At 36.7% G+C, this 27,042-nt stretch overlaps 1 protein-coding gene and 1 pseudogene across 11 annotated transcripts in view; both read left to right on the forward strand.

Annotated features, from left to right (window-relative positions):
- PPP1R9A (protein phosphatase 1 regulatory subunit 9A) overlaps nt 1-27,042 on the forward strand; it is a 339,268-nt gene that overhangs the window by 306,332 nt on the left and 5,894 nt on the right. For 5 of the 11 annotated variants that reach the window (XM_074379461.1, XM_074379464.1, XM_010345471.3 and 2 more), the window contains 6 exons: nt 8,913-9,070; nt 9,576-9,876; nt 14,252-14,339; nt 14,438-14,521; nt 24,256-24,454; nt 26,457-26,576. In XM_074379461.1, the coding sequence (XP_074235562.1) occupies nt 8,913-9,070; nt 9,576-9,876; nt 14,252-14,339; nt 14,438-14,521; nt 24,256-24,454; nt 26,457-26,576 (950 nt within the window). The remainder of the gene's footprint in view (nt 1-8,912; nt 9,071-9,575; nt 9,877-14,251; nt 14,340-14,437; nt 14,522-24,255; nt 24,455-26,456; nt 26,577-27,042) is intronic. The other 6 variants (XM_074379469.1, XM_039473002.2, XM_039473003.2 and 3 more) reach the window with 3 other exon arrangements.
- On the forward strand, nt 16,634-16,729 carry LOC120365515 (small nucleolar RNA U13; annotated as a pseudogene).

The following is a 27,042-nucleotide window of genomic DNA, read 5'->3' on the forward strand; positions in this document are numbered from 1 at the left end:
TTGCCTTTCTCTTGAGCCCTCAAAATTAGCAGCTCTTTTCAGATGCCTGTGGATTTGAGGCCAGGCCAGACCCCTACCACCACATGTGATATTTCCTGATAGAGTTTGAGAGTACATTAAGCATTCTCTTTTAGCATTGGAACCTAGAATTTTAAAATAAGGTAAAATGCATGGTTAAAGCCAGAATTTATTAAATGGAAAGTCATTAAAAGAAAAGTGAATGCTTGCAGTACATTATCAGGAGAATCTCATACAAGAGCATTAAATACAGAGCAATGAGGTAATTATTTCATGCTGTCACACTTTTTGGTTCTACAGTGGAGCCTGGGGAATTCTAGAGTAGATTCAGCCTTTAAAAACAAAAAAATTATGCATACAGATATAATTTGGTAAACTTTCACAATTTCCATTTTTCCTGGAAAACTATTTTCAATTTTGTTTAATCCCCAATAATTTTGACCATGAAATACTGAATTGCACTAATTAAAGGGTAAATATTCCTGGTAAATCACTATGGGAATTTTTAATGAACAAGCCAAATGAATGAAAAATCAATATTTATTGATTATTTTCTGGCATATCATTAAGGCCAAAATCTGTCCTCTTACTTAAAAAGCAGAGCACCTAAATTGCCTATCTAGTTTTGTGTGAGTTTTAAATCTGCCTACTTATAAATGATTAAAACTTTTGTTGCCAAATTAATGGGACATTCAAAAGGAGGTATTCGGTTGCAGATTGACAGCTGTGCTTCATTCATATTTCTTACTGCATCTTCACAAGTTCATAGAGTCCACCAGACCCTTCAGTGATACTGAGGTATAAAATAATACAGGAAGATAACTAGGCCAGGCACTATGGCTCATACCCTGTCTTCCCAGCACTTTGGGAGGCCAAGGTAGATGAATCACCCGAGATCAGGAGTTCAAGACCAGCCTGGCCAACATGGAGAACCCCATCTCTACTAAAAATACAAAAATTAGCTGGGCCTGGTGGTGGGCACCTGTAATCCCAGCTACTCAGGAGGCTAAGGTGAGAGAATCACCTGAACCCGGGAAGCAGAGGTTCCCGTTAGCCGAGATGGTGTCCCTGCACTCCAGCCTGGGACAAAGTGAGACTCTGACCCAAAAAAAAAAAAAAAAAAAAAAAAGAATATCTAAAGTTGTTAGTTGTTTTAATACGAAACACAATGTTACTTTGTCAGAATGAACTTAATTTTCTGTTCATTTTAGGAAAAGTGGGCTACTTTATTTTGGCTTTTGAATTTTATTTGCCTTTAATACATCAAGAAAGAGTATGATCTTTTATAAGTAAAGATCATTTTAACCCAAATGTGGGTAATTTATTTTCAAGGAAACTTCAGAATACTGCTGCATTTCAAATTATTTCTTACATTTAGAGATATATGGTCTGGTTCAGCATGAAATTTTAATTCTATGTTAAATAATAACCATATAGTTATGCTAAGATAAAATTGACTAGGCTGGAAAATTGGGTAGAGGGATGTAAAAGTGTGAAGGGGAAGACACTACCCAGTGTGATTTATATATAACATGTTGACCTGGGCTCCTGTATAGTTTTCAAGGGGGCCACAGTGTTCACGTAAGATGCCTAACAGCCAAGAGGGAAACATGCCCAGTCACAGAGGTTGAAGCATCTATAAAGTTAAAGCTGAACAGATGAACAGTTATTTAGTACCAGAAAATTCTGCTCTGTATATGGTTCTGGAAATTATGCCAACCATATTATTTCAGTAGTTCGAGTATCAAGGTCAGTCAGGTATGACTGAGTTCCTTTAGGTAGACACAAAATAATTCTAATACTACACAGTAATCATGTCTAAGACCTATAGGAAATAAATCTACTTACAAGGAAACCAAAGACACATTAGAACACAGGTACACCAAAAAAGACTGTTGCTTGTGAATTTTTGATGACACTGAGGATATTTTTGAACATTGAAAAAGTCATTCAGGTATTAATTTTTGGTTTTAAGTTAATGTTTGATTTATTCATGTTACATTATCCAAAACCTAATTCTTTAAATTTTTTAATTTGTGAAAATCATTAAGGGATTTTTAGTATTTAGTTTGTTTACAAACTTTATTAACTATTTCCAAGCTTAACTAATGAAACGCCTATAAACATTTAACAATACATTTACAAATTTGTAATATTCCATTTTCTGTTAAGTACTATTACTGGGAAACTGACAGTCTTTGCAAGTACTTAAAAAATTCTTACACATCTATTATATTACACTTCCAAGGATTGTGAACCTTAAGTTTTCTTATATTTTCTAATGCTTTACCTAACAAAATCTTCCCGTGATTAAAAAAATGCTTTCCTTTTTAGAAAAATAACTATCATCTTAGGTAACTGAGTTTACTTTCTATAAGAGGCATATGATCTGAATTCTTTCTGTATTAATTAATGCTGTTGTGTCACAATATGTAATGGGAGGGTACCTACTTAGCATATTTGGGGTTACCTGATATCCACAGATTTTGATTGAGAATCTGATTAGATTATAGGCAACCCTGAGTGAAAACACAGGATCCCTTTGATTGTTGCCATATCCAAGTCACTACAATGTCAATGTCAAGAAGAGGACATTCACATATCCTACCTCCTGTGACCCAAGTTATGCATGTGATGTCATAGTTCTACTCTTAGATGCCTGCAGTCCCCAACCAATTTGTCATCTGACTAGATTTTTCTATTTCTCTGGCTTTTAGGTCATGCAGATCTCTTTTCTATCAGAATCTAAAGACATCTGACACTGAAAGAACCCTGAGATATTTAAATGTCTTTCCCTGTGGTCCAAATCCAAATTCCATATCCTTTCATAGTCTAGAATCAAGCAACTTTTACAAGTGTTTCGAATGATATTTGATAGCAGTTAGGACATTTCCTATAGTTTTTTTCTGGCTAATAGTCACTATCTTTCCAGGTGGTCTAGTGGTATTACTGAAGAGTTGTTTTTGATACGTGGATAACAGAATTTAAACCTCTCCACCCACTGAAAACAGGAGTGTAGGCTGATCATAAACTGAAGAAGGCTATGTTAGATGTCAGATTGTACTAGAGAAGCACTACACCAAAACAAATAACCAACTTATGTTTCAAAGCCTATATAGATAGTTTTGAGATTACGTGTATTGACAAAAAGCCTAAAAAAGAAATTTCTTAATATTCTTCCAATGATTAGCAAATTAAATGTATAGTTCACAAAACAGTAAGCTCAGAACAAGTTAGAAGATTAGAAACTAGCAGTAATCTTCTGTTTATTCTGGAACTATTGAAAGATACACTTACTCCATAACCATGTCTAATTCAGTACATCTTCCTCATAGAATACTAAAATGAAGTAATAACTAAAAGCTGAGCCATAGGCCTTAGGCCAAATTATCTGGCAGTTAGTAAGGTAGCAAGTCAGGCAAACAACCACCACACATGTAATGAAAAAGCACAGCCTTCTCGCATGGAGAGGACTGATAGTCATGCAGATTTTAACAAAGTTCCCTGCGCTATATCAACATGTGGAGAAACTGAGTCCTAGGGCACCATATACTTGAGAGAAAATTATTAAATATATGTTTTTTCTATTTTTATTTATTTTAACTACACAAGTAATACATAAATGTAATCAATTGCAAAATATAATACCAAATTTTTTAACATTACAAATAAGATTAAAATACCCTTTGACCAACATCCCCTAATCTAACACCTTCTTTAGAAGTAACCACTAGTATTAGTAGGAAATATATCTTTCCAGTTTTTCTATGCAACTATATGTGTATGTTTACCACCATAAAATGTATTTTGTTTTAATGTTTACTGAATGTTTTAAATGAGTGTACATGTTGTTCTGCAACTTGTACACCTAATATCTTGCTAATCTCTTTATAAAGATATTTATTGAGTGCTTATTATGTACCACTCTTCTAAGCACCTTTATATCTATTAATGCATATAATCTTCATGGCAATATTGTCATTATGCTTTGTTATTATGACTGTTGTGCCATTGAGGATCCTAAGGGACAGAGGTTAGATAACTTGCCCAATTTAATGGGAAAGCCGCTTGTTCTGAATTCTATTCAAGGAACAGCTCCAGGTCTACTCTCATGGTAACTGTTTTACACTGCCTCTCTGAGATATATAAACCTACCTCCTGAAGGCAATATCTATTAACTCAAACCCCAGCGGGCCCCCTTTTTATGAACTTGCAGTAACTGCAAATGATAGGCAGATACTGTTCAAGTTTTAAAATGCCACCGAGTGCCTCATGATGCTCGGCACCTCTGTCGGTAATAGCACAGGCGAGGCAGTGTGATGGCATGAGGTATGGCTGTTTCTGAGCGGGTTAGTGCACGTAACCGTGCGGAGCAGGCCCCATTGTTATGCTGCTCCATTCCCCTAGTTCCCTCACTGCCTGTATCTGATCCATGGGCAACATTCCATCTACGTCAAAAATAACGTCAATCTAGTGAAAAAAACTGCATGACTCACACCATTACTGTAGGGAACTGGTCTCTGTGTAATATGATATATAACATCCTAATTTCATAGAGCACTTTTCATAACAGCTGCTAAAATAATCAAATCCATTAAATTCTTTTAAAGGATCCAATTTGAAGCTAGCTACTTCATATCTTCTGTGTATTTATCTGTCTGTATTTACTGGTTCACCTGAGTCTCCTCCTGTTCTATATTTCTAGCTGCATTGAGTCAGAGGTAGGCTATTTCAGAGACTGGAGGTTGTGAAAAAAATAAGAAAGCAGAAGAGGAAAAGGAAGTTTTCCACTGACCCTTATGGACAACAGAACGAGGCGTACTAGAGAAAAGAGGGAAAGAAAGAACTGAGGGCTTGGGCTGATGAAAGCAGTATGACATTATTGACTAAAATATCTGTAGAGAATGAATGACAATGGCCTTTATATCTAGCAGCACATAACTTAGAAACACTGAGCCAGTTGATTTCCCCTGCCACACTGCCATCCATAAAACTAACAGCTATTTCTGTTTGTAAGAATTTTATTTCTTGGATATATGTAAAGGCAAAAAAAAAAAAAAATCCCTCAGTATTGGGAGTTTTGTTTCCTCTGATGCTATATACTTCTGCAAGTTTGCAAAGTTAGCCCTTGACATGTATTTTTGTTTGGTAACATAAAGTAAGACCAAAAAGAGGATCCAAAGAAGGCAGAAATATGTGGAATTTACTTCCAGACTTGAGAGTGACCTTCCAGAAGGAGCATAGGCTTCTGAAGCCTATGCTCTATTCAGTCTCTTCCACAGATTAACTGTGTGGTACAAGTTAGTACACAAATTGACCTTCCTTGAGCCTCAGTTCCTTCTCTTATATGAAAAATAAGCTTAGACCAGAATCCCAAGGTTCTTTTGAGTTTGTAATATTATGATTTTTGTATTACATGATGTAAAAAGATAACATGTGATGCTCAGTCACCCTTCTGGTTACTTCTAGCAGCACAAATCTTGTACGTTTTCCTTCCGTGTGTACACACATGTCCTCTAATATTATTAAGGGGGGACGTATTACATGCAGTGTCTTTGGTGGGTGCTTGTGGACAGCGTTCCTTCCAGCTTCCTTCTGATGTAAGTGCTATTAAGGCAAAAGTTTTCAACTCCATCCCATTTTTCTGGTTCTGTTAAAAAAAATTTTTAGGATGGAATATAAATTACTGATTCATAATCCATGAATCACTGCAATAAAGTAGCTCTGTGATATTTGCTTTCAGACCTTCAAAAATTGTTAATTGCATACAATGTGTTGTTGGCCACTTGGATAATGGATTTAAGGCACAGCTTTTTAGATTCCAGCTAACGGCATCTTTAATAGATAAAATTTCATGTGTGCACTCAAGCAGTTTGTACCTAGTCAGCTGATGTTAAAGCGGATACACCAGATTGCCATTTTTGGGTTGTCCAACACAAGCACCAGGCAAATTAGTGAATAGTAATAGAGCCAGGAGTCCGACAGTAAGTTTTCTGCACTATTAAACCCTGATAATGAATTCTTCTGATTTTCTCTCACTTTATTCCTTCAACTCCCATTAATGGGGTACCTATTGCAGTCCTGGATATTGGGTGCCATGCCAGGTCCTCAGGGCCAGCATTCTATTGCAAAAGAACCATGTTTACAAAAGTGGAGTGAGATTCTTCCTTGGGTCTTTTTGTCACTGAGTAGCTCAAGCTGTTATTAAACTAACCAGACCAAAAAAAAAAAAAATCTAGGAAGTAATTTACACTATAGTTTTCAACGTGTCATCCTTTTTATTTTTCACATTCTCTAACATATACAGAAGATTTATGATAATATTTCACATGTAGCCTATTAGAGAAGTGAGTTTCCTGGACTAGTCACATCATATATGATTTTATAACCCCAAAACACCAAACTCCAATGACATTAAAATCTTACAACGGGAGCTTTATCAGTACTAGCTAAATCATAGTGGATAGTCTAGTCACCTGGAAATCAAAACACTGGAATAATCATGGTAGCTCATTAATTAGTTATGTAAATGAAGGCATGCTATTCAAGTTCTCTGAGCTTCAGAAGAGAAAAAAATACTTGATTGGTATCTCACGGGGCTGTTGTAAGGAACAAATGAGATAGAGTATGTGGTATGCTTTGTATTATAGAGCATACAATCCAAATATGAACTAGATAAGGCATCAAACGTGCTTGTACTACATACAGTGTTTCTAATTATATTATAGCTTTTATCTATGTGGTGTTCCACATTTTATATGTAAACAAGAGCTTATAAGGTTGACTTTCTTCCAATTATCACAACTAATGAACTCTTAATGGGTAGCTACAAATATAGATTTTTATCAGGAGGAAATTAAAGTGATCAAGGAATTATTTTTTTTCCTCCCGTGACACGTAAAAAGTAAAGAGACTACTAATTAGAAAATATTTAGCTGTTCTTTTTAAGTACTTGAATGATCTGAATTTTCTGAGTATTCATTCTTCATTCAGGTATAGGAAATGAAAAGTCATACCTTCTCTAAATATTATCATTCAATGGCTGTATTTCCTGGGCAAAATGTAGTTAATTTTATTTGTTAGAGCCATATACTAAGTGCTAGATTTCATAGGTAAGAGAGGCACAAACTGAGGTACTTCCTTCCTTTGGTTTTGTAATACAGCATATTTAGAGCACATCTAGAATAATGCTGTGTAAAGGAATTGCCTGGGCTAATAATAGTATCAGAAATTGTTTTATTCTGTTAATACAAGTACATAATAATTTTCTGCAACTCAGTTATTTGCACTCAATTGTTAATTCCTTGAACATGACTTCAGCTAATAACTGCCATTCTAAAAGCGTAAAATAGGATTAATGACCAAACTCCTTTATTTCTAAGGAGTGAAAGTAGTAGTAGCATTTCAAATAAATTCCACCAGACAGTATTTTTCCTTAACCAATATCTAGGTATATTCATGGGTACCTCTTCTTTTTTTTTTTTTTTAATGCGTTTTAGGTTTTGGGGTACATGTGATGAACATGCAAGATTGTTGCATAGGTACACACATGGCAGTGTGGTTTGCTGCCTTCCGTCCCCTTACCTGTATCTGTCATTTCTCCCCATGCTATCTCTTCCCACCTCCCCACCCCCCGCCCCTCCCCCATTTCCCCCCAACGGACCCCAGTGTGTAGTGTTCCCCTCCCTGTGTCCATGTGTTCTCATTGTTCAACACCCGCCTATGAGTGAGAATATACGGTGTTTGATTTTCTGCTCTTGTGTCAGTTTGCTGAGAATGATGGTTTCCAGGTTCATCCATGTCCCTACAAAGGACGTGAACTCATCGTTTTTGATGGCTGCGTAATATTCTCATGGGTACCTCTTCTTTAAAATGTTAACTTTTGGGTTCTGCTTAAAATCTGGGTAGCAGAATTAAAGGTAGTAAGAGTCAGGCTAAAGAAGACTACATTGGATTCTCTCTGTGCCCTTTACTGTAAATAGTTCATTTTCTTTATGTCTCACTTTACTCTTTTTCTTTTAGTCTCATTATTTAAAGACTTAAACATTTACCCTTCAAAAATCAGTGTCGTTTCTGGTAGGGAGAGAAGGTATTCAGAAAGAAGAGTCAGAGGCACATACAAATAACTTATCTGAAGTTAGAAGTTAATGAAAGAAAAGGAAATGTTTATCCTATCCTACTCCATCCACAATACTAGTAAACTAAGTACTTACAATTTTTTAACTGTTTGTTTCCTCGTTTGTTACCCAGACCTTGTTTTATTTCCCCAGCTACCATAAATTTGCTGACAAGGTAAATTCCTACAGGGTTCAAAAAGGGACAAGTAGATTTTCAGAAACTGTTTGGGGTTGAAAAAATATATATTAAAATGAAAATGGTATCATACCTGAAGACTACTAGTAAATTTTGCTACAGTAAATTTATGATAGTTACCTTCTTTTTCCTGTAGTTGAACTGGAAACCTGACTTCTTAGGTTTTTTAGTCCTTGGTTTCTCTCCTTGGTTTTGAAGGTGTATCATAAGTTGAGATCGCTCACCAAAGATACACCTTCCTCTTGCATCTTTGGTCATCTGACTCCCCAACATGCATACACATAAATAATCAATACAAATTAGCACTCTTTATAATTATGTTGCAGGAAGAGTGTATACTTTTTGGATGTTAGATTTTTTAGTGCCTTCATTATCTTTAGTGTTGGTTTCTTCCTTTGACTTTGTATACTCCTCCTACGTCCCAGTGATTTCTTGGTTATTTCTTGGTTACAGGCTGTCATGGTGATCACCTGTTTCTTACCGAATGTTACTGGTTACCTTGAGATTTTATCAGTGTCTGTGGTCTCTTCATCAGTTCTGTCCCAAGGTTTCTCTCACTGATTATCTTACAATATTCTTAGACTTGAATGAAGCAGTCCCAGAGACAGAGCGCCTGGATTCAAAAGCACTAAAAACTCGAGCCCATCTCTCCGTGAAGAACAGACGCCAGAGGCCTTCTAGGACAAGACTGTATGATAGTGTTAGTTCCACAGATGGGGAGGACAGTCTAGAGAGAAAGGTGAGCACCCCTGACCATTTTCTCATTCGTAGTGTTGGAGTGTTATCATTGTTCCTCCAGCTAATTGAATATGATGATTTTTCTGCAGTCAGAGTCTATGTCCTAGTTGGAAGCAGCTAGAATAGTTCACATCTTTGTCTACTGAATTCTTTATATTGTTGTAATTCAAGATATTTTCTCTATTCATTCAATGAACTAACCAAGAGCATTATCCATACTGTCATATTTCATGATGGTGCTTTTGATATTGAATTGTTTGTTTTACTTAGTGGGAAATAATGAATGTACAAGTAATTGTTTCTTTAGGTCTTAGGAATATGTATTAGTGATGATGTTAATATGGTGAATTGTTATGAACTATGTATTCTCATCTTTAAATCAACAAAAGCAAAAACTGGTTTACGTGGGAATTCACTAATAAGAGATTGGTCTTATTTCAAAGTAAGTATTTCATAGAACTGATACTCAGTGGCATAACCTTCCTTATAATCTCTTATACCAACAGCCTTCAAACAGTTTCTATAACCATATGCATATTACCAAATTACTTCCACCTAAGGGTTTGAGAACCTCTTCTCCAGAATCAGATTCTGGTGTTCCACCCCTCACCCCAGTGGCTAGCAATGTGCCCTTCTCATCTGACCACATAGCTGAATTTCAAGAAGAACCGCTGGACCCAGAAATGGGGCCTCTCTCCTCTATGTGGGGAGACACTTCACTCTTTTCTACTTCAAAGTCTGATCATGATATAGAAGAATCTCCTTGCCACCACCAAGCCACCAACAAGAAAATATTACAAGAAAAAGGTATTGTTAATTTTTTTTTGGTCTGACTTCTTAACACTTCAGCTTGTACAGTATAAAAATGACTTTTTCTCATAATAATAAGTCATAATCATTTGTCTTCTCATAGCTAATAATTCATATTACTTTCTTTTTATGTTATAGCATAAGAGAAACAACCCCTTCATGTATTTTAGTTTAGTTTAGTTTTTTTTCTTTTCCTACCTGGTTCAGTATATTTATCTCTTCAGCTCTCTACAAGTTTGCTACTAAAGGGAGTTCTTCAGGGGAGTGGGGCAGCCCAGAGTTTCAACAAACACTAACATAGTCATATAAAAAAAAATAGAGAGAGCAATTTTGTAGAATAGCAGCCCAGAGTTTCAGTAAACACTAGTCATATAGGAAAAAAATATAAGATCAAAGTAACACAGGCATATTTACTTCTAGAAGATGGGTAATCAACCAAATGCAGTCTCCACCTGCTTTTGTAAATGAAGTTTTATGGGAGTACAGTCACACTTTTTTACTTACATACTTTCTACTTTCATGCCAGAGCAGCAGAGTTGAGTCATTGTGGCAGAGACTGTATATCTTACAAACCTAAAATGTTTACTCTCTGGCCTCTGACAGATAAAGAAAGCTTCCTCATAACTGGCCTAGAAGTATGTTTTCTTATTCTCAACATTGCTAGATAAACTCTGAAAAGGGCTTAATCATTGGTTGCCATTTATCTATAATTTTTTTTAAGTATTATAGTATACTACTACTTTTAGTCTATCAAGTAACCACAAAGATGATTATATTATAGCCATATTTGGTTGCAGGCTTGAGGATAAGGCTCTGGTTACCCTAATAGGAGTTGGCTGTTTTCTGAATTGTGTCAATACCACATTTACAAGTCATCATTTTTTTTTTTCATTTCTGAGGGACATCAGTGGAAATTGGGATGGAAAAGTTCCATTATAACTGGCTAAATGAGAATCATCTAACTGAATGTCAAATTAGAGGAAGTAAAAGATTTTTTTCTTGAGATTTGTTAAATAGGTTATATGGAAGTAGAAGGCATGAAAATATTTTCCTCATTTCTGGCAACCCAGTACTAAAATTTTGGTCCTGTGGCTTACATAGCACTGGGCCTTTGTTCAGTCAAGTTTAAGTAGAGTAAATTGAGCACTATCCATTTTCTACTCACAGTTATTAGAGATTATTATTCTAATTTTTTGTGCAGTTAATAACACATTATTTTACCCAGAAAATGTCTTCAAAAATATGTACTGAATCAATGTCCTAGTAAATAGAACCTGGCTTTTTAAAAGCTTTACAGGATTTATTTCGTATTAAAGGCATTGGGCCTCTGCAAGTATAGATAGAGTACAATTATATCAATGCTCAGAAGAGAGAGAAGTTGTATCCAGCTGGGGTTGGTAAAAAAAAATTTGTCCAATGAAGTGCAATTAGAATAGCCATCAAAGCACTTAAGGAAAAAAAAGGGTAGGTAAGGAAAGTATAGAAGGTAAAGTCATGTCATTAACAGAGACAGGCACACATAATATGATTTAAAGGAACAAGGCTACTGCAGCCTGGCTGAAGCAGTTTGCCTATGCAGGGTAGAGTGGTTACACACACAAGTGAGCAGGTAGGTTAGGTATATAGCTTTAGAATTTAAACATCTTAAATAACTTACCATATTACTAGGAAACCACAAGAAGTTTAGGCAGAAGAATAAAAAGGAAAAGATACCAGTTATGGAAAAGCTGAGTTAGGAGACCTGTGAGGTATGCCTTCTAAAGAGGACCAGCAGACAATGATGGGAAAGAATGATACAAGGGATACAAGGGGCCTTGAGGCGTACATTGACTAGGTCACACGGAAGAAAGTGAGGCAAAACTATCATGGGCTTCATGCCTCAGAACATACGATCTTGTCATTAACAGAAAATAGGAAATTAGGAACATGATGGAGGAAATAGGATTAACTCATTTTTTTTTTTTTTTAACAGAGGAGGTCATGAGCTCAAGAGAGAGGTCAGGGCTGCGAGGTAGATTTGGGAGTCCCCGTTATAAAGGAAGAGATAGTCAAGTATCTTATTACAGCGAGATTAAGGAGATGCAGTCTAGTAAAAGACCTTCGGATTTAGCAATCAGCAAATCATTTACTACCTTTGAAAATGAAAACCAGGTTGCCACAGTTTAAAGTTGAGGCACACAGTCTTGAGGCTCAGACGTACAATTGGTCACAAAGGTAGTATTGGAGAGATTTCAAAAAGCCTAACAGAAGTCTTACATAGAGCTAAATAAACAAAAGTGTGTTTTTCTTTTTTCAAATCATACCACTCCATTGTTGGTTTTTATGCAGACTAGAAGTTCTGGTGTGCATTAAAGATGGATTTGATTAATTTAAAATGGGAAAGTACATTATTCCTTATTCTTAACCTCTTCAACTTTATGGAAACATTCATTTCAGTATTCCTGGGAACACACTTTGACAAATGTGTGAGATAATGTTGTGAGGTTGCCTAGTAGCAGGCTCTGTGATAGGCAAAATCAGGCTTTTAGTTGCAAGATGTCCAAATAAGTGGAACACTAATAGGTTACAGAGTGTTTCCATGTACATTGCCTTAGCTGGTCTTCTCACCACTCATTATAACATCTCCCAACTACCTCTAATTCAGAAAATAATTAGGCAGTCTCCTTTTAAATTTGCACAGTCCTAGCCATTAAGAGTTACTTTAGGATTGATTTGGAAGAATTTGGCACTTTCTTTTCTTTAGCTTCTATTGAGAAAATTTAAATCTTGCTTTCAAAAAAAAAAATCCATTAGTAAAATCACCTTAGAAAGTGTGCCATGTCTATGGGTATTTTTTTTTTTTTTTTTTTTTGTGATTGTGTCACATCTGTGACAGTTTAATTCAGTTACCCAAAGAGTAATGATGTAAATATGCATAATAAATATTTGAGGCTTGAAGTGGATTTTGACACAGAATATTTCTGACTCTTATATTTCATTATGTATATTTCAATGAATTGATTATTGTAATCTGAGTATCATTAACTAAAATATGAAAAGCTCATTGCTAAAAACACCTGGAGTATTTGTCAATATGTCAGTGTCCTGTGCTGCTTGAGAGCTTAGAACCCAGACTTCTATCTGTGAATTGTGTATGTAGTTCATGTTTTTTAAGGGTATTGTGTGTTTAGAAAATTCTCTTGAAGTAAACAAAAATCATCAGCAACAGTAACCTGCAAGGTTAATTGAACACTTATTTAAGGGGAACATTCTCTTTGCACTCTGTACTAGAAAGTACCTAGAAATTTAAAAAACATTTTAAAAGATAAGAGAGAAAAACAGACACCAACAGAGAAGTAGGGAGGAAGAGTTTCACACACACACACACACACAAAACATCAAATTTTAAACAGCGTTTGTTAATCATCTGAGCTAATTGGATATGCTGAAACATGACACCGATCAGTATCCTGCTGAGTAGTTCGGGTGGAGCCATACGAGTTGTCCACCCTGCCTGAGATGGAACGAGTGCCACCAGTGGAATTGTTTCCCACGTTGACATTGAATTCCATTTGCCAAACCTGTTTTCCTGTTGGTTTTTGGCATGATTTCAAGGGTCCCTATTCCCCAGCAGCTGCCACCTTTGAGAGTCCTAGCAAAACTCAGAGGCAGAGATCAGTCCACTGTGAACACTGAGGAGATTTTGGCATCTTCCACATTAAGGGGAAACAGCCAAGTTGTGCTCTAACCTATTAAGAAAGTCCCTTTAAAGATACAAATGTTTTGTAGCTGAGCTCCTGCTTAAGAAGTCTTCCCCATGTCCTCCCCTCCTCTGTCCCAGGACTGGCCACAGGACATTAGCAAAGGAAGAGCCCACAGAGGAAAACTTTGACTCTGACTTACCCTCTAAATCTCCCAGACTCTCAGAGGTGATGTTCTGCAGTGGGCTTTGGAGATATGGGAGAAGTGGGCTGGGTTCCCATTAGAAGGCACCGCAACCCCAAGGCAAGAAAGGAATGGAGGACAGAGCCTAGGCACTTGAAGCCAAGAATTTGGAGCCAGAGAAGGAACAAAAGAAAAGTCATGTTGGTCCCTACTTTGAATGCAGAGGATGATCTGATAGCGTTTATTCTCCCTTGTTCATTCCCATACCTTTGAAGCTAAAACTCTTTGTGATGAGTGTTGAACCTCTGTTCTACACAGGACCTCCTCTGCTTAACTGACAGTTCCTCAGTGTAGTAATGTCTCTTATGTCGTGTAAGAAGGCATCCATTATTTCTTTTACAATTAGGGATTTAGGCAAAGCTCTTAGATTCAGAGATGCATTGACTTTTGAATTGTGACTTTAAAAACAATAATAATTGATCTTTTTTCACAAATGTGTATATCCCAGATGATGCCAAAGATCCCAAATCACTAAGGGCATCCAGTTCGTTGGCGGTACAAGGAGGAAAAATTAAGCGGAAGTTTGTGGACCTGGGGTAAGCACATCATGATGTAAAAAGAAAGCCATCTGTAAAAGGAAGATTGAAAGAGAAAATTTCAGGTTCCCCTTTCTGACTGTGTACTGTCATTATAGGGCACCTTTGCGAAGGAATTCAAACAAGGGAAAGAAATGGAAAGAAAAAGAAAAAGAAGCCAGTAGGTTTTCTGCAGGTAACAGGTATGTGTGTGTGATTAATAACATATTTATTTCTATATCTAAGCTTTCTGGCCCCTCTAACATTGTTAACCAAAATCAGTGGTCAGTATCTTTGAGCTGAAATGATATGCTGAGAATTGAGATGAAAGAAAAATTGCATATCGGTTTATATAGGTCTTACTCCAATTAAAACTCCATCTAACCTTGGGCATATCCATTGGTTCTTCACTGCAGAATTATGGCAACATGTACTGTTTCTATAAGTGTTTATATAAATATAGCATTAATATATATGATACTTCAGACGTAAAAAATATATTTATGTGATACTTCAGATTTTTTGCCTGGCTACCCACAATGCTAGTGCATTGTGTTAAGTCTAAAAGAATAATCATTTTGCAATTTAGTACGTTGTTGACCTTCAAGCTTGTCTTGTCCACATGTAAGAGTGACCATCATCTTTTGCTGGACTTGGCTATTTAATTGATTTTGCGGGCACTATCAACTATGGTTACTCTTCATTAAAGACTTTCCCATAGAGAGTGAGCTTTGAACAGCCTGTTGTCAAATGTTTCCAGTTTTCTCCTGAGATGATATAATTTTAAGCTGAGGTTTGTATAGGTAGTCAGTAAAGCATCAGGCTCTGCAGCCCAACTGTCTGGGTTTGAATCATGGCTTTCCCACTTAGAACTTTTAAATCTTGGACAAATTAATTACTCTGTGTGCCTTCATTTCCTCATGTAAAATGAAGGTGATTCACATAAGGTCAGTGTAAGGATTCAGTGAGCTTTCATGTAAAACATTTAAAATGATAACTCAGCATGTAGGAGGTATTCAAGAATATTAAAGATAACAATTTGCTGCTATTATTATTGCCTTACTATTTTTTGCAAGTTACAAAGTAGTTTTACATTTATCACTTCGTTTGATCCTTATAAGATTGGAAGGGTAGATAATAATACCATACTTTATTGATGAAGAACTTCACCTTCATAGAATTTAATTGATTTGCCCAGGGTTGTTCAGCAGGCAGTTTGTGTCAGTCTGGGGCTTGTGCCTTCTGTATAGATGTCTTTCCAACATACTATGCTACCTTCAGTTACTTATGCATCTAATGAGACTTAAATTTATTTGTGAACTTTGGAAATAATCTCAATATCATAGACTAAGGAAGAAACAAAATACTAAAAATAAAAGACTACAAAATCATGTGGGGACCACTCTTCCACTTCATAGGTTGTCCACTGCTGTTTACTTTTCTTTTTTCTCTTTTCTGATGTATACCTTGGTGATAAATTTTACCTTCTTCTTGACATTTAAGGAACATTGGGTGGGAGATGAGGAGAGTTCATGCCCAAATTCCTTATTTTTGTTAGTATGGCTTTCCTTTATGCTGTACGTTGGAAAAGAGTAGAATGCTGTCATATTGAGGACAACTGTCTCAGGAAAATAAAGGTAAACCTGAGACTGTATGCAACTCAAAAGCAGTTTAACTTTGTGTGGTTTGGAAATGAGAATGTTCTACTTTGTGTGTTAAATTTAAGACTAGAAAAAAGAAATAAGCATACTCAGGGAAAGAAACAAATAATGAAACCATATGAGAGAGAGAGAGAGAGAGAGAGAGAGAGAGAGAGAGAGAGAGAGAGAGAGAGATGGATAAGTACACAATGGGAGAGAAACTCAGATATGTCAGAAATGACACTGTCCTTCCTTTGGTCTCTGAGCTTTGAAGACAGTCACTCCCTCTCACCTTTGAGGCACCACCTGAGAGGGATTTTAAGTACCTGCAGCCAGAAAGGGAGAAAGCGTTTGATGGAATTTTACCATGATATCCAGAGATGATCACCACCTTGTATTAAACTGCAGATGAAAGTCAAGCCAATCTTGATTGTGTTGGTGAGTGCTCACCTACCTCACTATAGGCAAAACCACAGCTTGTCAAGGGCAGGTGGCCATCAGCACATTGCTTCACCACAGCTGATGCCCACTTAGAACTCACAGCTAGACTTCAAGATTGGCTGCCTAGTCACTGCTGTATTTTTAAAACTCTGGAGTCCCCCTGCTTCAGCAGTCACAAATTATTGCACACATACCAACACTACAAACTAGTTTCTAATTAGAATCATGATTTTGATCTTTTGTAGTTCATAAGCCTAATGATTGGGTGTTCACAGGCATGTGTGAGCTATGCCTCCCTCAAACCTTGTTAGGACATTGGCACAGCCAAAAATAAAATAAAATAAAATCATAGTTTTATAATTATTTGTAATTATAGTAGAATTTGGCAGGATGGAAAGGAATTCATATAATTAAAATAGAAGAACAAGGGAAGAAGGACATTTTTCTCTAGCAAAAAAAAATATGATTTTTGAGCTGTCATAGTAATTGGTTAACACTAATGAAATCTAATGACAGCCTATATTCTTCTGTATAGATTGATAATGGGCCCAGAACCTTATAAAACCTATTCTAGGAAGAACAGAATTGCTGCCCAGTAGGAGCTTAATGTAATTGAGTTGGATTCTCAGGGCTCTGAAAGTTAGTGGGTTGTAAGCACCATCAGCTGCAGGTTCACACTGCAATTGTGGGGACCAACCGGGAATACACTCACCACCCCTGGGACTGGGAGGCTTCCTCAGAAAAAGGAGAGAAGGATCCTTGGACTGAGTAACGTTGTCTTTTTGAGGCATTTCATCCAATTCTTATTAGGCTGTTAAAATTCTGATGAGATCATTGGTCAGCTATAACCTGTGGCTGTTAGATTTTAAACAGGCAAGACTTTCACTGTTTGGTTTTGGCTTTAGTTTTTTCCCCTCTATAAAGAGTTTACCCTGTTGTGTTCCTTATAGGTACATAATGACTCAGATACATGCCCAGCATAAGACAACCAGAGAAAATGAATGAGGCTAATAAGAATAAATAAAGCCAACAAAGAAATATGATTTGGTTCCATCCCTTTTCAAATATGTGCTCAGTGCCATTGTCTTTTTTGGGGGCTTTTTTTTTTAAGACACTGTCTTACCCTGCTGCCCAGGCTGGAGTAAGTGGCATAATCACAGCTCATTGCAGCATTGACCCCCTGGACTCAAGTGATCCTCACAACTCAGCCTTCTGAGTAGCTGGAACTACAGGCATATGCCACTATGTCCATCCAGCTAATTTTTTAAAAGTTTTTGTAGAGATGGGGTCTTGCTATGTTGCTCAGGCTAGTGTTGAACTCCTGGGCTCAAGCAGTTCTCCTACTTCAACTTCTCAAAGTGGTGGGATTATAGGCACAAGCCATCACACCCAGCCAACATTCTGATTTTAAACAGGCAGCATAGCAGATAACAAAAGCAGGAAACATTTAGTTGTCAGAGCTTGTTCACCCCATAAAACATATACCAAAGGGTATAATAAAATACTAAACTATATGCTAGAGTAAGTAGCCACTGATGTTAGTGGAACATCTACTTTGAGCTCTGTAGATAAGTTTCCAGTGGAGTCACTGAATGGAAAACTCTGTGAGATGTGTGTATCTAAGATGGGGTTAGGTGATAATATGTTGAGAAAATGAGAAGTGAAAGAGATGGCATGCCTCTTTGGAAATGAATTTGCATTCACCTGGAAGGTGTAAACAGCAGGAAGAACACTGAGCTGGAATCCAAGTACTAGTCCTTACTTTTCCATAGGCAAGTCTCTGAATTCCTAGGACCTTGGTTTCCTATCAAAAAATAAGTGGTTTGGGTTAACACTGCATGGCTCTAACTCCCCATTCACCTCAGTGTACACTGTCCAGTATGGATGCCTCTAGTAAGATAAGGCTGGTCTATACTGAGATATGTGTAGGAGAATAATGAATGCTGGACTCAAAGAGTTATGTTAGTATGAACAAAACTAACATAAACTATCAGGAGACTGACATCAGCCTGGCCAGTATGGTGAAAATCCATCTCTACTACAAATGCAAAAATTAGCTGGGCGTGGTGGTGCACTCCTCTGGTCCCAACTGCACAGGAGGCTGAGGCAGGAAAATCACTTGAACTTGGGAGGCAGAAGTTATAGTGAGCCAAGACTGCACCACTGCACTCTGGCCTGGGCGGCAAAGCAAGATTCTGTCTTAAAAAAAAAAAAAAAAAAAAAAAAAAAAACTTATTAATAATTTAATAATATTGATTACATGTCAAAATATTTTGAGTTTGTAGGATGAATAAAATGTATTATTGTTAAAATTATTTTACCTCTTTTGTTCATGTGGCTACTAGAAAATTTTAGTTTACAATGTTTTCTTTTGGATAGTATTGATCTGTATGATTCCATGAAAAATCTTCCTTTAATTTCTGCCCCATTATTCAGTTGGCCTATTGAGTGAGCATATATGCATACATTGTTTATTTTCTTAATTATTTCCATTCTACTCGGTATTCCAAAATAATTTGTTTGCATGTAAAAGTACATATGCTATAGCAATATAATGTATTAAAATGTGAAGTGAATAGGGAAAAGTTAGATTAAAAAGTAAAATTGTTACTTAAAATACAATATCTTCAGTAACATCTTCATAGTAAGTATCACAGTGACCTTCCAGTGAAAGATAAAAACACTGTCAAAAGGGTTAAAAGCCTGGGTTGAAATCCCAACTCTGCCACTTATCTTCTTGGACAAGTTACCTAACCTCTCTGTACCTCAGTTTTCTCATCTATAAAATGGAGATGTAGACACACACACACACACACACACACACACACACACACCCCTCTTCATGTTATCGGGGGGATTGAGATGGCCCATTTACATATATTTCAAATCCTTAAATAAAAATGGCTATTTTTTTCATTGTTTAGGTTTAAAGCAGGTTTGATGGGAGGGATACAAAATGATATTCTTCTTGCGTATTTTGATGGCAGTTTTGTTCATTCAGGATGACTTTTGTTATATCTTGCAGAATGAATGGGCTATGTGGATTATACTTCAGGCAGTCCTTCATAGGCTATTTCTCTCAAAGAGGCTTTAGATAAATCATGGCATTACAGCAAGTTTGAAATTATATCCTATGACTAGTACCTGGAGGGTAGCTCTATCCTGTTGCTGAGTAAGAGCAAAACCCCTGCTTAAGAGTCATCTTAGCTGACTGGAAACACACATTATAGGAGAACTGATAGAGATGAGCACGTGTGTGAATAAAAAAACACCTCATCTCTGCCTAAGGCTAGCCCAGTGAATGCAGTCATTTTCATAGAGACCTTTGAAAAATATCAGCTTAGGCTTATTAGATTAGACTTATTCCTTATAACTGTTTGGCCCGTTTTTAGCTGCATTTATCAATTTAGTATTCAGTTTTCTATTTAAGTAGAATATGTCAAATGCCTCAAGCCCGACAAACTTACACTCTTAACAAACAAACAATTTTACATACTTAAAAAACCTCTTGAAAATCTATTAATATTTAACTGTAGTGACTCTAAAACATGCCAGTACAGTTATGAATGTGCTTAGTATATCTTGTATGTTAAAAACTCAAATTTAAAATGAGATTAGATCATTAAAATGAGTTAACATTTAAAGATAGAATCAGTGGACACATTTCTCTTTCAGATTTCTATTCATACAAATTTTCTTAAACATCTAAGCAATATATCTGTTATTCTTAAACTTAGCACTTATATTTTGATGGCATGGATTTTATTTACCTGATCCTCTTCTATTTCATTTTAAACCTTTTCAGTATGGAGAGGACTCATTAAGGGAATAGTCTCACCATCTCAAATGATTCAAAGTTGAACACTACAATGATCATCTCAGATGGACTGTTATTTATCGATTAGAAACTTAGATCAGAACTCAGGATCTGGGAGCAGGATATGTCTGGGTAGGGGCAGGGGTTGGCCCTGAGCTACAGAGGGACATGTTTCTCACAGCTGTTATGCATTATGGTCTCCAGGTACCCTTTAGATTCGGCTAACTTTACAACCTCAGTCTTCTTGGTGGATGTTAGAACCTCATAGAATTATTTCATTTGATTTAGGTAAATGCAAGTCTGCAACTCTTCCTCTGGTTGCAGCTAACTTTCTTCCATTAACTTCCTTTACTCCTGCCTTGAATTCTATATTCCTTTTATACTTTATCTCTTCTGGCCGTTTCTGAACTCGTAATGATATTTTGAAGACATCCAATTAGATGCTGAATGCTTCACACACCTGTATTCAAAGTTAAAATAACAACAACAAAGATGACCTTGGTGTGTTTAGCTGGCAATTTAATTTTGGGGTACCAGCCCCAGGATAAACTGGATTCAAGATACATTTAAATGAGTTCATTACTTGAAAGAGATATTACATAAACCATGTAAATGCCAGGAAACAGCTACCCCCAAAATGGCAGCTTTGGATTATGAAAACTGAATTTGAAGCCACTCTTTCTCCCAGTTCCTAGGAGTGACTTGTGATTCTGTTTTTTCCAAAAGTGATAGCAGCCACTAAATTAGAGCTTAAAAAGATGAGGAAATATAGGATATCTGCCTATTTTCATCCTTTGGAAAAATTATTTTCAGATTCATCAAGAGTTCATTTCTACCAATCTTGATTTTGGGGAGAAAGGAAGGTGAAAAAGAAAGAAAAGGAAGGAGGGAGGAAAAGAAGAAAGGAAGGAAGCAAATAAGAAGGGAAGGAAGGATTTTGTGTTGTTCCTAATGGATTTCTCCACCAAGGGGAATAGACTGTAAGAGTGGTCAGCACAGAATAACTGCTGCCAAATCCTTTCCGCTTCTATCGTGGGCCCAAGAGTTCAATTTATTCAGAAGGAAATTGACATTTATTTTAGAAAGCATGTCTGCTAAGCCAATAGGTCTGTAATTTTAAAGTAAAAGTTTCCTTTATTAAATGAATATTCTCTAGGTCCAAGAAATGAAAGCATACCACTTACTGTTCAGTTCTTTAAGAATACTATCAAGTATCCAGGGGTTACATCTGTTCATGGAATTTTAAAATCACAGATACACACAGAGAATTAAGAGATACAGGATATAGCTTTAGCAAGAGCACAGCCAAGCCTCACAGGGAACTGAAAAATATTCTTTAAAATGTCCCTGAATCTGGTAGGTTGCCACTGTAGAGATGTAGGTGTCTCCTCAAAAGTGGCCTCTCATTACATTCTGCTTGACTCTTCCTCCTTCCTTTTAACCTGATGTGCAGAGCTGGGGAAAGAAATCCTGTGGGTATCACCAGAGGCCCAGCTTCCATGATCTCCTTTGCTGCACCATGTAAGAACCACATGGTCTCAAGACCCTCCTCAGTGCTGGATACAAAAGTCCATGTGGAATTATTAGTCTTGGATATTTTTTTGACAGTGAAAATGTGAATGAGTTTAATTAGATGTGACCTTCAGATTTTTGTTTTCAAATGTTACTTGGACAGGATTTGGAATACCAAAAGTTCTTTTCAAATAAAGCAATAGAATGACTACAAGTAGAAAACAATTCTTATTTTCTCCCTTTTTTTTAAAAAAAAAAAAAGGTACTAGTGATTGTTCTAAAAGCATTGTTACAAAGGCTATTCACTGGGAGTAGAACAAGATTGTCATGCTCTCATTAATCATGGCCTATTTCTAAACTTTATAACATTCATATATTTAAGCACTACTATACTTTATTACAATTGTGAATGGAACTTTAAAAAAAATTCCCTTGATTCAGTAATCTGTAACCAGAAAGGATAATGATAATCAGGTCCACTTTTTCCTCAGAGATGCCCAGTTATAAGAGTGTGGGACTGCAGAGAAATATTTTTATGTTTCTGCATAGCTAGAGCTTTCTAGGCATTTTTACTAGAATGTAGAACCTAAGCTAAAAAACAAGCCTCAGAAATTAAATTAAGAAGCTAAGAGTGGTGGTTCACACCTCTTATCACAGCACATTGGGAGTCCAAGGCAGGAGTTCAAGAGCAGCCTGGGAAACATAGTGAAACCCCTATCTGTACAAAAAAATTAAAAAGTTAGGCACGGTGGCACACGCCTATAGTCCTAGCTACTCTGGAAGCTGAGGTATGATGATTGCTTGAGTCTAGGAGGTCAAGGCTACAGGGAGCCGTAATTGTGCCACTGCACTCCCACCTGGGCAACAGAGCAAAACTCTATCTCAAACAAACGAACAAACAAACAAACAAACAAAAAACAGAAGTTGAATTGTGAGTGCATAGTGAGAATTCCAGAGAGATTTACCCCTGCAGAGGTAATGTGGTTAGATTTTAAGGAGGCTAACTGGAAGAGGGGGACGAAACCATCTTCATGGAGACATTCCCAGAGTTGTAAATCAGGAGCCGCTAGTCATATCTTTCCTTAGAGACCCATGTTTATATCCCAAAGGGTCAGTGCCCAAGATCCTTCTCAAGTTGAATTCCCTCCACCCTCCCCAGAGGCTGCAGAGGGGGACAGCTGTCCCTCTCCAGATTTGTATTTTTGGAGTTTCTCACCTAGAGTGTAGACCATGTATACGATGACCTCTGGTTCACTCGGCATGCTGATCTCAATATTTTATCAGAACCTCACTGACTTCTTCATTCTCTTTAATTATCAGTCTTATAATCCCTTTACATTTTTATCTTGCTTTACAATCTACAAGATGCTTTTTACATTTATTGTACCATTTGATTCTCACAATAATATTTGGAAATGGAATTGTTAGGTGTTACACTATTTCTATAAACTGGAAATATATTTCAAAATTTATTTGAAATGAGATGTAAGAAGACTGAAACTCAGTATTCATGTGATGGAACAGAAGTTGTCTGGCTGTGATTTTCAGGTACTTTTAATTTGTGTTGTCCCTGATATCAGCAGCTATCAAATAATAGGCATTCCATCAAATAGCAAGGCTGAACTCTTCCAAGATGCACATAAACCACTGCCCTTTCCTACTTTGGATTCTAATAATTATGTTTTCTCTTAACCAAAAGATAATTACAAATATGAAAGAGTTTTCATTAAGACAAAAAAAAAATCTGTTTTCAGACTGTTCCTCAAATGCCTTTGAATCCTTTAAATGTTAAATAATAAACATAGACTTTTGACAGTTTTTGAAGCACTTTCACACATATCTCATTTAAACAAACACATATGAGATACATAAAAATATTGACCTTTGACAGATAGAGAACTAAAGGCCGAGAGAAGGCCTGAGGCCATGTACTCAGTGGGTGATAAACTCTCCAAGTGGGAGATCAGGACTTCAGATATCCTGCCCCTCCTGTGAAAAAGCATTAAGATTCTGGTGAAAACCCAATAAACTATGTGTTTTACCTAAAGTATTATGAACCCTGAAATTTCAAAATTATTTAAATATATTTTTTTCTTAAGTCTCAGACCCTTGGGAACACAAGTCCAGGGGAAGACAGGAAAGAATGCTGGTTATGAGCTAATGTCACTAGCAGTAAGGCATGTCACCCAGATAAAGGGAGTGCTGTGATGATTAACCTAATAGCAGTTTGTAAAAGACTGTGCTCCTCCCTGATTATAATTCATCCACATACACTTATTAGGCACATTTTTTAAAAATTTACCATGGCAATAGCAATACAAAACTATTGATCATTGTCACAGAATCCATTTAGAGACAAAAAGATAACTGTTAAAAATAGTGTTATAGTCAAAAGTGAAAAATTTTATTCTGTTGAGTAGAACAATTCTCAAATCATTACTTCAAACTTTACTCAGAGGCCTCTGGTTGAATAAGTCTTTTATCTGTCCTTTCTTTATCTAACACACCCATTCTTCTCACAAAACAGGGTCTTCAGAGGCAGACTGGAAAACTGGACACCCAAGCCACGTTCAGCAGCTCAGACCTCCACTCGTTCCCCTTGCATGCCTTTCTCATGGTTTAATGACAGCCGGAAAGGATCCTATTCCTTCAGGAACCTGCCTGCACCTGCAAGTTCCCTTCAGCCTTCTCCTGAGACTCTAATTTCAGATAAAAAGGGGTCCAAGGTAGAAAACACATGGATTACAAAAGCAAACAAGAGAAACCCAAATCCCTCCTCTTCTTCAATCTTTGAAAGGCATTCTCAACTTATGTCTGTAGTCTGGATCCAAGAAACCAATGTAATAACACTGCAATAAACAATGCATGGTATTTATGTAGGAAAAAGAAAGCCTCATTTAACCATCACCTTCTTTAATACTGTTTCATTCTATATTGTACATTACTCTTTGATTTACCTATCTTTTCACATATTGCTATTTGATCTCAGTTTGACAGTTAAGCCATGCTGAGAAAGATGCATTTGAATCACAGAACAGAGTAATAGATTTGTTTACCCAGTATTCTACTTTAAATTACATTACTAAGCTATTTCATCGTGCTTCTCAAAATTTACTGAAAGGCAAATAAATTTGGGACTGAACATGTGTTCAGTACATCTAAGTGAAGCTCTGAAACAAACCAGTGCTGACATAGCACCCTTACTTATTTCTTCTTTTAATATCCAACTTCTGTGTTGAATAACTGCTGTATAATTCTATCACCAAAGTTCTTTAACCTAATTAGGAAATATATGCATGGGTGTCACTTGTTTTAAATGCATGATGATTATTTCCAGCATGACACTGAAAATCTTATCTAACATTTTATTGAAACGCATATGGTGGCTAACTTTCACGTGTTGTTTGGTCTCGTTTTATCTGTGTTCACTTTTCTTTCTCAAACAGAAACATGTGGTTAATGTTACTTGAATTTAATTCTTTTCAGTTTCAATTTAAATCTTTTCAACAGCTCAAAGGGTTTTGACTGGGATACCAAATGGTAATGTTCATGTTAAATGTCCTGCTGCTTAAATGTTCTGCTGGCCTACCTCTGTGTGCTCTAACTTAGACTTCTTTTCTGAAGTTTTAGCAAACTTTGGAGTTTGTTTGGTACTGAAGTCTCCAGCTTCAGGCATGGTATCTATTTTTGATAACCAACTAAACCCAATATAAGGGAACTTAGTGGAAAACTAACAGTCCAATTCCTAAGGAAATGAAATAGAAACAAGATGGTGTTGGTCAAGTGCTTAGAGTTCCTGGGAATCCAGCCATTTTAGAATTACTAGCAAAAGAAGTTTTGACAGCAGCACATCACTTTGGTCTTTAAACATTTTCAGTATTGGATCTGAGACATCTAAATGCTATTTGAAGAATTCTGCCATTATCTTGCACTGTAGAGGCTCCAGATTTGGTTAAAAATGTTTTTACAAGTGCAGCTATATAGTCATTGTTAAGTTGTTTGATTTTTATATCCACCAAACATTTTAATAAAGTTCTAGGGAAGTTTTATTTACATACTCCCACCTTCCCCTCCCCCAGGTGATTATTTAGTAACCTGTGTCTGTGCTGTGTGGCAGCCTCTTTGATACTCTGCTGGTGCTGTGAGAGAGTTGTATTTCAGCATGTAACTACTTGTATATTGTCAGGCTCTGACCTCCCCCAGAACTCATCATCTTGAAGGGTACATCCAGGAGAGGATCTGCCATTTCTCATAGTATTTATCATGGTCAACAACAAGCGATCCTTCCCAGGGGGTGCTCTAGCTACCTTTCTAATATGAATTGCCATCTGTTCCTAATAACTCAGCCTCTCCACACCATCTTGTATTTTTACTTACACTGTTACTCATCACGATTAGGGTCAAAAAAGATAGGCTTATTAATATTACTCTTCTGAGCAGTTGCAGAGGATAATGAATTCTGTACCCTTGAAGAGAGATTGAAGAATTATTTCTCTACAACACCTATCCTTTCATCACATGGAGAAAGCACCCAGAATTCCTGAATTCCCTCAAACGCATAAGGTGCAGCATTCTCAACTGCTGCCCTGTTGAAGGTCATCACCAAATCAAACATGAATTTCTGCTAAGATTGTTTAAAAGAGCCTTTTTAGAGCTTGCAAACACACCTACCTACTTCTTGCTCACTCACTGCACTCATTTAACACTGTGCTTCATTTATTTTTACAGAATTTTACCTTCAATGATGACTTCAGTCCCAGCAGTACCAGCTCGGCAGACCTCAGCGGCTTAGGAGCAGAACCTAAAACACCAGGGCTCTCTCAGTCCTTAGCACTGTCATCAGATGAGGTACTTTAATGGCACTGTGACAGAACTGCTTTGTCAAATCTGACATTTTACCCATGAACTATCACCAGGAAAATGTTTTTAGGGTAGATCTTGCATAGAAATCATCAGGACTGTGGTTTATGTTCAATATGAAGTCTTCATGATTTCTCTCCCTCTCTTTCTCAACACAAAAGCAAAGTCTTATTCTTAAGCTTTCCAGGGGGTTACGCTTTTATGTGTATATGTAAACACACATATGAGGAGGCTGGGAACTGCAGGGTAAACATGGAACTTCAGAAATCACATAGAAATTCACAAATTACTCCTTTTTTTTTCTTGCCTCCTCCCACAACCACCCTCACCCAAAGATTCTGATACTGCCTCTGATTAGACTGTTCTGATTAGGGTGAGGTCTCTGAGAATCATTGCAGTAGACAGGGACAGTTTTGATAAAGAAGGAAAATGGGTTGAGAACCATTTATTTAAA

The sequence above is a fragment of the Saimiri boliviensis genome, chromosome 10, assembly GCF_048565385.1.
Source record: "Saimiri boliviensis isolate mSaiBol1 chromosome 10, mSaiBol1.pri, whole genome shotgun sequence".
Taxonomy (NCBI): Eukaryota; Metazoa; Chordata; class Mammalia; order Primates; family Cebidae; genus Saimiri; species Saimiri boliviensis.